Below are 13025 nucleotides of genomic sequence, written 5' to 3'. Positions count from 1 at the left end.
GTTAGTTATTCTTGCCTCTTTGGTTTCCCCTATTTTCTAGGGACTTGTTATTCATCGCCCGCAAATCTCTACATAAAGCCCACATTTTATAATTTTTTGACAAATTTGCCCTTTTTATAATTTTAACGGAAGATAAATTTTTCGCACTAAAAAAATGTGGAGCAGCACCGGATCGCCGAGGATCACCGGAGAATCGCCATCGTCATCGGAAAACGAGGTTCGTAACGCATCGTAAGGACGAAATGGTGGCTGGCGCCTAGCCAAAAGGCCATGCCGTGGTTGTGGCGCCTAGCCAGGACGCCGCCACCGTGGTCACGGCGCCTGGTGGAGAAGCCTCGACCATAGTAGCGGCGCGTGGCCAGGACGCCGCAGCCACGGCCAAGGCGCCTGGCCACCACGCCGCCACCATGGCGGCGGCGTCCTGACCAGGCGCCCCGGCCGTGGCTCCGGCGTCCTGGCCAGGCGCCAGTAGGGGAATATTTTTTTTTTTTTTTTTTTTATTTTTTATTTTTTTTTATTTTTTAATTTAATCCCCTTTTTTTTTTTTGTTTGTTTTTGTTAATTTAATCTTAATGTAATTATATTTATACGTTATATGTTATTGTTACAGGATTATGGTGGAGACGGAAATGATTACAGTGGGATTTTTGTACATGATGGCCTGTTCGAAGATGCTCAACAAGCGATTGATTGGGCAAAACAGGTTGCAATTAGATCAGGCTTTTGTTTAGTAGTAGCAACTCATAAATCTCAACGGGATGGTAGAATGGATCGCATTTTGAGATGCGACCGTTATCGCAAAAGAGAAGAACGAGATTTCAGTAAAGCGATTCGGTTTGACTCAAAGCGGAAAGGTTGTGGGTGTCAGTTCCGAGTTAAGGTTCGACAACATCAAAGGCGTGACGGTTGGGAAGTGAAGGGTTACGACAAATGGGGATATCACAACCATGAGCTGATAGCATACAAAGTGGGGCATCGGCAGTTAAGCGGTCTAAGTCCAGCTGCGAAACTAGTTGTAAAAGAAATGAGTGATGCTCAAGTGAAGCCCGCTAAAATATTAGCGTCTGTGTTAGAGAAATTCCCCGAAGACCAGCCAAACCGAAGACACATCTACAACGTCAGACAGAAATTGAGGTTTGAACGGTCAGAGGGAAGGAACCCTATACAGCAGCTTCTGCACCAGGCACAAGCACGTGGTTACCTTTACTGGTTTGAATCTGACGAAGACACATCGGAGGTAACTCATTTGTTCCTTGTCCATCCTGATTGTGCTGATATGATTTCGTCTTGGCCATCTGTGATTTTGATCGATTCAACGTACAAGACAAACAAGTACAAGTTCCCACTGGTTGAGATGGTTGGGATGGCTCCAACGAACCAGAACTTTCTGATTGGTTATGCAGTCATGAAGGATGAGACGGATGCGAGTTACCGTTGGGTGTTGGAAAAGTTGAGAAACTACATCGGCCCAAATGTACAGCCATCGGCCATCGTAAGTGATTGTGAGGGAGGTCTTTTTGCCCCTATAGCGGAGCTGTTTCCGGAGTCGAGCCATTTACTGTGCACATGGCACATCAACAACTGCGTGAAAGTCAAAGCCTACAACCTTTTCAACAAGAACTTAGATTCAGCAGAGAGATTGGTAAATGGTAAGTGGCGGAAGATCCTGCAAGCTACCACGGAGGCAGAGTACGATCGAGCCTTGGAAAACTTAAAGGATGCGTACAAGTGGTGCCCGCCAATCGTAGACTATGTGATGCATCAGTGGGTACCTCAGAGGGAAAAGTTTGTCAAATATTGGACGAACCAAGTTCTTCATTTTGGGAACACTACGACATGCAGAGTCGAGAGCGCTCATAGAGCTTTGAAGGACTGGATTGATTCTTCCACGGCTGCTCTGGATACACTGTTCGAGAGAATAAACAAGGCTATTGATACTCAGAGGAACGGCATCAAGAACTATCTCGAGGACTCCAGACGACGACATGGCATGTTGTATGGCCATTTCATATTTAAGATTCTCCATGGTCGTGTGTCACACCACTGTTTGGGGTTGATTCTGAGCGAGTATACCAGGATGAGGGAGTTGGGCGATGAAGTGGCTATTCGGTGCGGATGTGCTATATCAATGACTCATGGATTACCTTGTGCATGCACCATTCACCGCGTAATTACGCAAGACAGGGCGTCGTTACATGTCGATCAGGTTCATCCATTCTGGCGGACGCTCGTTATCGGAGAGCATGCTGTTCCGCATACGGTTCACCGTGAACAGGAGGAGTTGGAGCAGTTTCAGATGATGTTTGACCAAGTGTCCTCCAGTCACCCTTCGATCATTCGTAGTGCTACACACATACTTCATGACATGTTCAATACATCGTGTTTGGATACCGAGGAACCGGAAGGGGTCGAGCGACCTAGGGGTCGACAACCACGGCGGAACAAGAGTGCGTTTGAGTACATTCGCGGTCGTGGCCGTGGCCGTGGCCGTGGTCGTACATCCTCATCAAGTGGCAGCCAATCATCGTCGTCGGTGAATATGCCCGGCACCGGTAAGACATTCGACTTCAATTTCTTTTGTTGACTGTTTGATTAGTTTACTGTTGACTTGTTTATTGTGTTTATTGATGTGTGTAACAGGGAGAATGGACATTGAACATTTTCCATATAAGGACAGGATCCCTAATATCATGATGCCATTCTTGGACGGGTGGAATGATGTCATTGCAGATGGTAACTGCGGATTTCGGGTTGTGGCGGATGTGTTTCAAATGGGTGAAGACAACTACGGTTTAGTGCGGCAGTTGATGTACAGTGAAATCGCATCAAACCGAGATGTGTATGGCCATGTGTACGGCGAGGACTTGGATAGGTCTCTGCAGCGTATCCGGTGGGGAGGGGGACCTTGCGGTCAAAATCATTGGTTCGATGCGCCACTTGATCTCTTTGCCGTTGCAAACATCTACAAGTGTGCAGTCATGCATTTCGGCCTTGGTTTACATAGTCGAGCCTATTATCCATGCACAACGGTTCTGCCCTGGTGTTCGCGCGAGACCGTCACCAGACCGGTAAGGGACGTCGCTATTGGATTTCTTGGGCCGTCATACAGACATTTTATCCGATTAGACATGTCACCCGATTTTCCGGTCCCAAATATCATACCGAAGTGGTATGAAATTCGTAGAGCAAGCGTGGAGGGTTGGGATGCTTTGTACCATGCTCGCGTGCAACAGTGGAACAATTTAATTGCCATGTAGTTTTTGTTGATGTACACCTACCTTTTACTATGAGGCCTTGTATTGTCAATACTATGTCATTTCTATGTGTTCATTTTTAAAAGATAATGTTTCATTTTAAAAACTAACAACAATAATTTCAAATATTACAAACTAAAATGATAATATTGAATTTTAAAAACTAAGAACAATAATGTCAAATATTACAAACTAAAAAGATAATGTCTAATTTCAAATATCAGTAATCCCTCTGTGACGCCCACTGCCACTGCTCAAGGGTCCGTTCCAGATCGTCAATAACAGCTCTGCCTGATGCACTCGTCATGCAGTCCCTTTCCTCAAAAAGTCGGTGTCCCAACTGCATAATCTTGCCCATCCACTACACAAAACAAAAAACATGAAACGACGTATTATACATATATATATTAAAATAAGAGAACAACAAATAAAAGATGAGACGTACCGCATAAGAGGCAGTGGCAGGTGGCACATCGTCATCATCTGCGTCGTCGATGTCTTTGATCAACCTCGGGTGCGAGTGCCGGATGTACCATTCCATGTAGTGCTGGTCACACATGGCAGTCACCCCACTTGGCGGCCGCTGCAGCTCCGCCGTCCATAGGCGGGCAACCATCGGAAACTGCTCCCACATGGATATCATGTTTGACGGCCATTGGACGACGTACTCCTTCGACGACGCAGATCGTACCGCCTTACTGGGCCATGCCGGTGGAGGTGGGACAACTTGGACAAATCCAAGCTGGTGAAGACAGCGCTGCGGCATGTACGCCTCTACGATCTCGCGATACTGAATCAGTCCAGTGTAGAGGGTCCTGGGTACCCTATTACTAGGGTTTTGGCCGAAAGGCATCCAGTTCACCTGCACATTATTTAAAATCAGTAACAGTCATAAAATAAAGCATCAGATTGTAAAAGTAGAAATAATTTAATCACTGTACCTCTAAGGGGGACATCCTGTCAAGCGATAACCGTATGGAGCGCAGGCGGTCAACGGACTTCTTCTCGACACGCGGACTCCACGCACAGGCACGTGGCTGGCCATCACCAATGGGAACCGGGTCGCGGTGTGGTCGAAACGCAGGAAAATACTCGTATATCCAGGTCTGTAACAACGTCAGACATCCAGTGATACCTGCTGCATCAGCCCGGCTCGAGAATCCTAACTGGCGATACAGATACGCCAGCGTAGCCGACCCCCAAGAAAACTGGCCTACTCTGTCGGGCTCACACGCGTCAACTATGTCGCGTGGCTTGAGCTTGTTCCCGCTCTTATCCGGAAACAAGGTACACCCGAGAAGAAGAAAAACATATGCAGCCAGCTGTGTGTCCTGCGTCCTACGTGCCGTAGGGTGCAAACATCGCTGCAAGACGGCTGCGATCTTAACGCCGCCGTGATCCCACACACCAAGTGCCGATGTGTACAGCGCAGCCCTATCCACCGCCAACAGCTCCGCTAGTAAATCTGCCTGATCCGCATCAGTGACGACAGATGCTCGGTTTCCCTCCACGGGAATCCCAAGGATGGCCTCGACGTCATGCAACATGATCGTCATCTCACCGAACGGAAGGTGGAACGAGTTCGTATCCGGCTGCCATCGCTCAACGAAAGCCGTGATCAGCGTCCAGTCAATCCTGTCGTGCATGGTGGCAGGAAGGTGACTCACTCTAGTGGCCCTCAATCGCCCGACCATCTCGCTCTCCTCCGGCCAAGCATCAGCCCAGCTACACAAAAACCTACAAGTCTTTTCCCGGGTTTGGCATTTCAAAATGCCTGTATCCAAAGCCCTCTCCTGGTCCTCCCAAATACGGGTAGCGATGTGTCCTAAAAAGCTAGGAATCACACTCCCGTCTATAGGTCCCCCGGCCACCTCACCCCTCACCATCCAAGAATCATTAACGGCCCTCGACCGTTTTCTGCTACCCGCAGACACAGTGGACGCAGATGATGTGCCAGATCTACTAACAAACCTACCATCTCGACCCTTACGCACATCTACCCTATGCGTCTCATACGTATCATCAAGTCTCTGACTGAATGGACCGTAATCATCATATGGTCCACTCTGATCGTCGACATCCTCATCTGCATCATCCTCGTCCTCGACCTCCTCCTCCTCGACCTCCTCCTCCTCCTCCTCCTCATCATCATCATCATCTTGATCGTCCGCAGAACAGTGCACCCGTTCTCTGCGGGCCGAGGCCGAAATACCACGGGATCTAACGTGTCTGGGCCCCGAGCTCTCCATTGAGTATATCGTACTCCTCACGACGTCAATACTCTTCCCCGCACCAGGTCTAAATCGCGATGCCTAACTCCAAGTAAATAACGAAACATAATAACGAAAACAAATTAAAAAAAGTCGAAAATAAACACAAAAGCAAATAAACATGTCACGGAAATAAAATTATAAACATAAAAAATATAAAATTAAAACAAATAAAAAAACAAAATTTAAAAAAAAAAAAGATAAAAAAAAAAGGGAACATACAATTTAAAATAAAGAAAAACAAATTTTTTTAAAAAAAAAAAAAAAAACGAAAATAAAATTTAAAATTAAAAAAAAACAAAAAAAAAATTTAAAAAAAAAAAAAAAGAACGAGGCGCCTAGGCAAGGCGCCCTTGCGGTGGTGTCGGCGCCTAGCCCAGACGCCACTACCACGGCCGTGGCGCCTAGCCTCTGCGCCGCCGCCGTGGTGTTGGCGTCTGGGCTAGGCGCCGCCACCACCGTACGGGCGCCTTGCCTAGGCGCCTCCTCCGTGGTGGTGGCGTCTCGCCTTGGCGCCACACCGTCGCCGGAGGTTTTTTTTTTAAAAAAAAATTACAAAAATTAGAAAAATTACCTTCTGGCCGGCAAACCGCCTTCCGCCCACCGCCGGTGCCGCCACTTCCTTGCCGGGCCGCCTCGACATAGCTTTGGAAATAATTTAGAGAGAGAAAGTGGAAGTAGAGAGTAGAGAGAGAAATTGTGTGTTTTTTAGTATGAGGGCAAAAGTGTCATTTCACTCTTATTTTGTGGGCTTTATGTAGGAATTTGCGGGCGATGTTTAACAGTTCACATTTTCTACTCCCCTCACTTTTTGTTCTATCAACTCACTCTCTACTTCTCTAGCCTCTAGCCCTCTACAATGAAGCTCCGCCATCTCCGCCACCACTCCAACTTCTCCTCTCTCTCCGCCGCCTTCACAACCCACCGAAAACCGCCGCCACCTTCAACGGCGCCGCAATCAACCCAACACCAATTACAAACTTCAATCTTAAACTCTCAGTGGCATTTCATCGAACACCTTGCGCCCACTCTCACCCCCGCCGAAATCTCCACTACCCTCTTCAATCTCCGATCAAAACCCACCCTCGTTTCAAAAATTTTCGATAAAATCAATCACACCCACCTCGATATCGACTCCAATTCCCTTGCTTTTGTCATAATCTCTCTCCTTCCGTCGCCAAACTCTGCTGTGCAGCTAGCAAAACGCATAATCAGTAGCAGGTTAGTAAGTAGCTCTGATTTTTTTACTAAATTGGGGGAATCCCGTGAAAAATTGAATGTTGATTCTAGCATTTGTTATGATTATTGGATTAGGGGTTTGTGTCAATTGAAAAAAGCTGAAGAGGGTTTTAAGTGTTTTAAGATGATGAATAAATTGGGTTTTTTGCCTAAGGTTGAAACTTGTAATGATATGTTGAGTTTGTTTCTTAGATTAAATTTAACTCAAATGGCTTGGGTTTTGTATGCTGAAATGTTTAAATTAAGGATTAGTTCTAATACTTATACTTTTAATATTATGATTAATGTGCTTTGTAAAGAAGGGAAATTCAAAAAAGCAATGGAATTTGTGGGGTTTATGGAAATTGCAGGGTTTAAGCCTAATGTTGTGACATATAATACCATTATTAATGGGTATTGTTCGAGGGGTAAGATCGAAAGTGCTAGGAAGATTTTTGGTGAGATGAAGGTTAGGGGGATTTATCCGGATTCGTACACGTATGGTTCGATTATTAATGGGTTGTGTAAGGAAGGGAGGCTTGATGAAGGTGTGGATTTTTTTGATAAAATGGTGGAAAATGGGTTGGTGCCTACTGCTGTGAATTACAATGCTTTGATTGATGGGTTTTGCAATAAAGGGGATTTGGAGAAGGCGTTCGGTTATAGGGATGAGATGGTTAAGAAGGGCGTGGCACCAACTTTGTCGACGTATAATGTGCTGATACATTCGTTGTTTATGGAGGGTAAGGATGGTACTGCTGATAGCTTGATAAAGGAGATGGAAGAGAAGGGTATGAAGAAGGATGATGTTACTTATAACATTCTGATTAATGGATACTGTCAAAGTGGAAATGTAAAGAAGGCTTTTGAGCTTCTTGATGAGATGTTAGTTGAAGGGGTTCAACCTACGAGGGTTACTTACACGTCTCTTATTTATGTCCTGAGCAAATCAAAGAGAATGAAGGAGGCAGCTGATCTGTTTGAGAAGGTAACACACAACAGTGTAACTCCGGATCTTGTGATGTTCAATGCTTTGATAAATGGTCATTGTGTCAATGGGAACATGGAGCAGGCTTTGTCAGTCTTGAGGGAGATGGAGAGAAGGAAAGTTCGTCCTGATGAAGTCACATACAATACGCTAATGCAGGGCCTTTGTCGGGACGGTAAGGTTGAAGAAGCTCGAAATCTTCTTGATGAGATGAGAGAGAGGGGGATTTCACCGGATTATATTAGTTATAACACTCTTATTAGTGGGTACAGCAAGAGAGGTGATATGAAGGATGCCTTCAAGGTTCGAGATGAAATGTTTGATATAGGTTTTAATCCCACTCTTCTTACTTACAATGCCTTAATTCAAGGGTTGTGCAAGAAAAAAGAAGGTGCTCTTGCTCAAGAACTCCTGAAAGAAATGGTTGGTAGAGGCATTACTCCTGATGACAAAACCTATATCTCTTTGGTCGAGGGAATTGAGGATATAGAAAACTTCATTGAAAATGGCACACCATAAAAAGTTACCAACGGGATTTCTGGGAATCTGTTTCTGGCCCACAAATCCTATGTTTTGATGAAGTTCTACAATTGGTTTCACTGGATATGATGTTTCTTTTGTGGCATCTAGTGGTTTGAGGAGAAACCGTTTAGACTTCTTCTTCTAAGGGGCCAGGCATATGATTGCCTTAAATCTGGGCATCAAAGAATATAGCCTTGCCTGGATCATTGGATGGCAGTGGTCTATCTGCAATGGATCCCTGTGGCAAACAACGGCCAAGCAGTGCAAGCGGTCAAGTGGTGTGTACTGGTTATGTCAAAGCTTCAACTGGCTGTGCGGTCCTGATACATTAGTTCGTTATCACTCAACCTCACCACATTGGAGCTTATATTCTATGGATGGTACAATCTTCCTAAATTGTTTTTCTTACCATTTATAGCTGTGTTGAAATTAATTGGTAAATGAATTTTGTCATGCCAAGTTCAAGTTGAATAATCTATTGCGTAATACTAAGCCCTGTAACAGAATAGATCTATGCATAATTCAGAAATGTAAAACATATTGATTACTTATTTGAAATGCCATTAAATACTAAAATAAATTATTATGCTATTCTGCTGGGGGTATGATAACTAAAGTAAACCCCTTGTTTATCCCATTACTCTTCTAACTATATAACTATTACGTAGTAGAACTAGCAGTAGTGCTTATAAACCTAGCATTAATTTGATCGAGGTGGCTGGAGTTGCCTACTACAGCTTACACCTGCTTGTTTAATAGTATTTATCACATCGCAAAAAGAAAAATTCCCAGTAACATCTCCCACCTCGGGTGGCAGATTGACCGTACCGGCGAGCAAGATCGAGATCACCTGGTGCTTGAGCATGTGGTGGGAAAGCAGGTAAGGGTTTAACATTAGGAGCACCAGCAGCAGGGGTATTTCCAGTGGTTGAAGTACTAGCCCTACTAGTTACCCCGTCAGCCATAAAAATCAGTACAATAATTACAATAATGCAGCTCTTTGAATATGCCAACTTCATCTTCTTCCCTTTCATTGTTCAGAGCTTAATTTGTGCCAGAGTTAGGATGGATGCAAGAATACTACGGGGTTGCAGCCCTTTTATCTGATGAGCATTTGGCGTCAGAAATATGCTTGTCTTAGATGAGTGTGATAGGGTGGTGATGTCGTATTCATTGCTTCATAATGCTACAACCAAGATTATGATCATAATGTGCAATGTTCATCAAGAAGAATGTTGATTACTTGTGTTGGTGTTCTATAATTTATAGCAAAATTTGGTTGGTGTTGGAGTTAAATCCTCCTAATTTGGTGTAGAGAAATACAAGGAGAAGAACAAGGAGATGAGAGAACAATGCAAAAAAATAATATTTTGCGTCATTGAATTTTGGGGTAAAGGATTATTCTTGTAATTAGCCATTCATTATTTAGGCATACAACATTAGAGAAAGTTCTTCAATTATAGTAGTTGTATTAGTGAACCAAATCTTCGCCTTATTTCATTCTCATTCTCTAGTTTTATAGAGAGATGAATCCATATGATCATCCTATAATTTTTTCCGCTATAAAAATTTTGCGATCAAAAATTAGAGTATGGCGTATTTGTTGAATATTAGCTGAATAAAATATGCCATACTCTAATTTTTGCAATCTTACATATCAGAGTATGGCATATTTGTTGTTCAATTAGGGTATATTAAGCCCTGCATCAAAAAATATACCCATGTAACGTTTTGATATTTCCTTTCCCCCCTTCCTCCTCCTCCTCCCAAAAAAAAAAAAAAGAATGATATTCAAATAAAATTCTTATAATGACAATAAAAATATTTAGCACACGTAAAAGGTGTTAAAATTGACCTATCCCAATCCAATTTACCTAATTGTAAATAGATCCGACTGAACTTGAGTCAGTGACTCAAACTAAAACCTCTCATTAGTACTGTAACATGCAATACTAATTTACTACAGTATCAATAAACTTAGCATCAATTTGTGTAAGGTGGTGGTTGATTATGCATACTCTAACAAGTCACAAGCTTACATTTTCGTATAGCTGCGTTATTAATCAGAAGTACAATACACAAAAATAATAAGCCAAAAACATTTTTGATGAAATACCCTATACTCGACGCCGTTGGCGGATTTAGTGGACGGGCCAGCAGCAAATCGGCGGCCTAAACCACCTCGTACTGGAGTTTGTTCCCCGACCATTGGAGGAACAGCAGTGGCAGTGGACATGTCCACGGTAGAAGTACTAGTCGCCGCCACAATCATAAAAAATAGTGCAGCAGTCCAAATCACTGAACTTGCAAGCTTCATTTTTTTTTTCCTCTTCAAAGCTTAATACACTGCCAAAAAGGCAAAAATAATTAGTGGATGAAAGAATATGAAAGGGTTGCTACTCTTTATATAGGAAGCATTTGGCACAAGAGAATACACTTTCTTGATTGGGTGTGATAGAGAGCTGGTCATGTTCATGATGCCACAAGTCCACAACCAAGATTGTGATTTGCATGTGCACTGTTAGTCAAGCTATGAGAACGTGGATTGTTTTGCATTGGTTTAATGTATCGGAACGTTAGATAACGTGGGATACACGATTAAGGACACGAGAGAGGACTCGATCATCATGTTATGAGGAGAGAACAAAGAAACATTAGCGAAATATAGTAATGTTAGTAATTATTTCAACTTTTTAAAAAGGAAAATATTGTGATTATTATTTGATTGACTTAGGTTAAAGACAACTATTGTTAACAACAAGGGACAGTTAGAGTATTGATTAACTAAATTCAATTGTTCATCAAGCCATCGAGTAAATTTTAGTTTAAGTCAATTTCATGTTTTGTTAGAAGTGAATTTTGAGTCTTGTAATTACCACCAAATAAGGGAAAAAATAATTAATATTTTTCTATTCAAAAAAATAAATAATTAACATTTATCAAGATATTTAATTACTCCTAAAAAATAGAGCAAGACCAAGTTTATCACATTAATGTTTATCAGGGGTTAAAATGGTAATTTTCTATAATAAAGTGAAAGATAAATTTGTAATTAATAGTGAACAATAACTTAACCTTCTTACTATAACCGTTTGATGTCTAAAGCAAGACCACCAGTCCACCACCTTCATCTTCCTTGTTCTTTATCAAATTCACAATACACACACCCAACTTCACCTTCTTCCCACCCACCCACTTTCATGTTCATTCTTCCTCCTCCTATCCACACCCACATTCATCATCACCAACACCACTATTGACATCAACACCGACAACCTAATAGAAAACGAAAAAATAGGGTATGATTAACCCCAAATGGTAGGTTAACTTTCCCTCTTAATTTCTCCATTGAAGTTTTTGAGCTTTCTCCATGAATGCTTCTGAACTTTCACCATAAATAATGTGACCAAATGACGTTAAATTTGTTAATTTGAAGTTGTTTTCTTATAATTTGTTGGTAGCTGTACAAGTGTATTGGAAAGAATGTTTAATTGTACAAGAACAAATATTGAAGCAATTTTATTACATATTTCCATTTATTTAAAGAAGTGATAAACTTGTATTTTTCCCCAAAACAGATACAGAGCATTATCATTTACTAAAGTATTACCAGCGTGTTTTGGTCAATAATTCTTTAGTTTGCGTGTTTTGCCTTTAGTCTTGAATAATGCGTGTTTTTGCTTAGTTTCGCTTGATTTGCGTGCCACTCCCTTTGATCTTTCATTTACCCTCTTCTTTGTCTCTTGTTATATGTAATTAGAGGCTCCTTCGATGTTTGTAGGTCGAGGCAAAGCCCAAACACTTGATTAGGAAGCTTGAAGATAAGAGGAGACAAGAGGCAAGAACGGAGAGGGCGTACTCCCAAAACAATTATTCTTATTTTACATATTTATATACTTTCAATGTTGTAAGAAACTGTCTAATAAAAGGTAAATTGTTGTAAAATATTACCTCCGCCGGATTTGCATCGTTGGCCCACCTCAAAACACCCCGAAACCACCTCTTTCATCCCCAAAACCAACACAACATGCTTGAATTTGCCACCACCATGTCGAAACCACCCTCCACCCCCCAAACCACTACCTCTAACCCCAAAAATCAACATCCCGAATCTCGAAACTACCCTCACCAACTTGGAATATCTTCCAACCACCACGAAAATAACCTTACCACCTTAAAAACCAACCCCCACGAAAATAACCTTACCACCTTAAAAACCAACCCCCACGGTGGTTTTGGGGATGTTTTGAGGTGGGTCAACGCTATAAAATTAGGTCAACAGTGAAAATTCGGCCAAAGGTAGTATCTTACAACATTTTACCTTTTATTAGGTGGTTTCTTACAACATGTTTTTTTTATTAGGTAGTTTCTCACAAAATTTTGGTTTTATTAGGTAGTTTCTAACAAAAAACCCTTTGATTTATATAAAATATAATTCCTTTCCAAAAATATTAAACTCTCCATTATAACTATTACATGTAATTTAAATATTTTCTCTTGCATGTTTTTATTTTTAATATACTCCATATTTTTTAATACGAGTCATTCTATTTATGCAATTTTTATAATATTATCTTCAAAAATATTTAACATATGCACGAGATTTAACCTAATTTTACATATTTACATACTCTTAAAGTCTAACCGTATGCCTTGTTTTTGTGGCTTACAATATAATGGGCCTCAAATTCTAACATTTAGTCGCCTATTGTATTTATTGATTCTTATAATCTTGTCACTCTTCTAAGAGGTGATGGTTGTGTGGACATCAAT

General features: G+C 41.9%; 3 protein-coding genes across 3 annotated transcripts; 2 read left to right on the top strand and 1 right to left on the bottom strand.

The window, feature by feature from the left end:
- Positions 1-2150: 2150 nt before the first annotated feature.
- LOC110698540 lies at positions 2151-3360 on the top strand. Its single transcript, XM_021875984.1, has 2 exons — positions 2151-2552; positions 2641-3360. The coding sequence occupies exons 1-2, from the start codon at positions 2297-2299 to the stop codon at positions 3255-3257; spliced, it is 873 nt and encodes a 290-aa protein (XP_021731676.1). The 5' UTR covers positions 2151-2296; the 3' UTR covers positions 3258-3360.
- Positions 3361-3432: 72 nt separating this feature from the next.
- Positions 3433-4028, bottom strand: LOC110698541. Its single transcript, XM_021875985.1, has 2 exons — positions 3700-4028; positions 3433-3615 (listed from the first exon to the last, which is right to left on the bottom strand). Exons 1-2 carry the CDS (start codon positions 4018-4020, stop codon positions 3475-3477), a joined length of 462 nt encoding a protein of 153 aa, XP_021731677.1. The 5' UTR covers positions 4021-4028; the 3' UTR covers positions 3433-3474.
- A 2216-nt stretch (positions 4029-6244) lies between these two features.
- Positions 6245-8843, top strand: LOC110698539 (pentatricopeptide repeat-containing protein At2g15630, mitochondrial-like). The gene has a single exon (XM_021875983.1). The coding sequence runs from the start codon at positions 6384-6386 to the stop codon at positions 8247-8249; it is 1866 nt and encodes a 621-aa protein (XP_021731675.1). The 5' UTR covers positions 6245-6383; the 3' UTR covers positions 8250-8843.
- The last annotated feature ends 4182 nt before the right edge of the window (positions 8844-13025 follow it).

The sequence above is a fragment of the Chenopodium quinoa genome, unplaced genomic scaffold, assembly GCF_001683475.1.
Source record: "Chenopodium quinoa cultivar QQ74 unplaced genomic scaffold, ASM168347v1, whole genome shotgun sequence".
In the NCBI taxonomy this organism is placed as follows: Eukaryota; Viridiplantae; Streptophyta; class Magnoliopsida; order Caryophyllales; family Amaranthaceae; genus Chenopodium; species Chenopodium quinoa.
The sequence above is the reverse complement of the archived record's forward strand: the minus strand, read 5'-3'. Positions and strand labels throughout refer to the sequence as shown.

Coding starts and splice junctions, on each gene's coding strand:
- LOC110698539 (XM_021875983.1), top strand. CDS start 6,384: ATGAAGCTCCGCCATCTCCGCCACCACTCCAACTTCTCCTCTCTCTCC.
- LOC110698541 (XM_021875985.1), bottom strand. CDS start 4,020: ATGCCGCAGCGCTGTCTTCACCAGCTTGGATTTGTCCAAGTTGTCCCA. Junction 3,616..3,699: donor CTGCCACTGCCTCTTATGCG/GTACGTCTCATC, acceptor TGTTTTGTGTAG/TGGATGGGCAAGATTATGCA.
- LOC110698540 (XM_021875984.1), top strand. CDS start 2,297: ATGATGTTTGACCAAGTGTCCTCCAGTCACCCTTCGATCATTCGTAGT. Junction 2,553..2,640: donor GGTGAATATGCCCGGCACCG/GTAAGACATTCG, acceptor TGTGTGTAACAG/GGAGAATGGACATTGAACAT.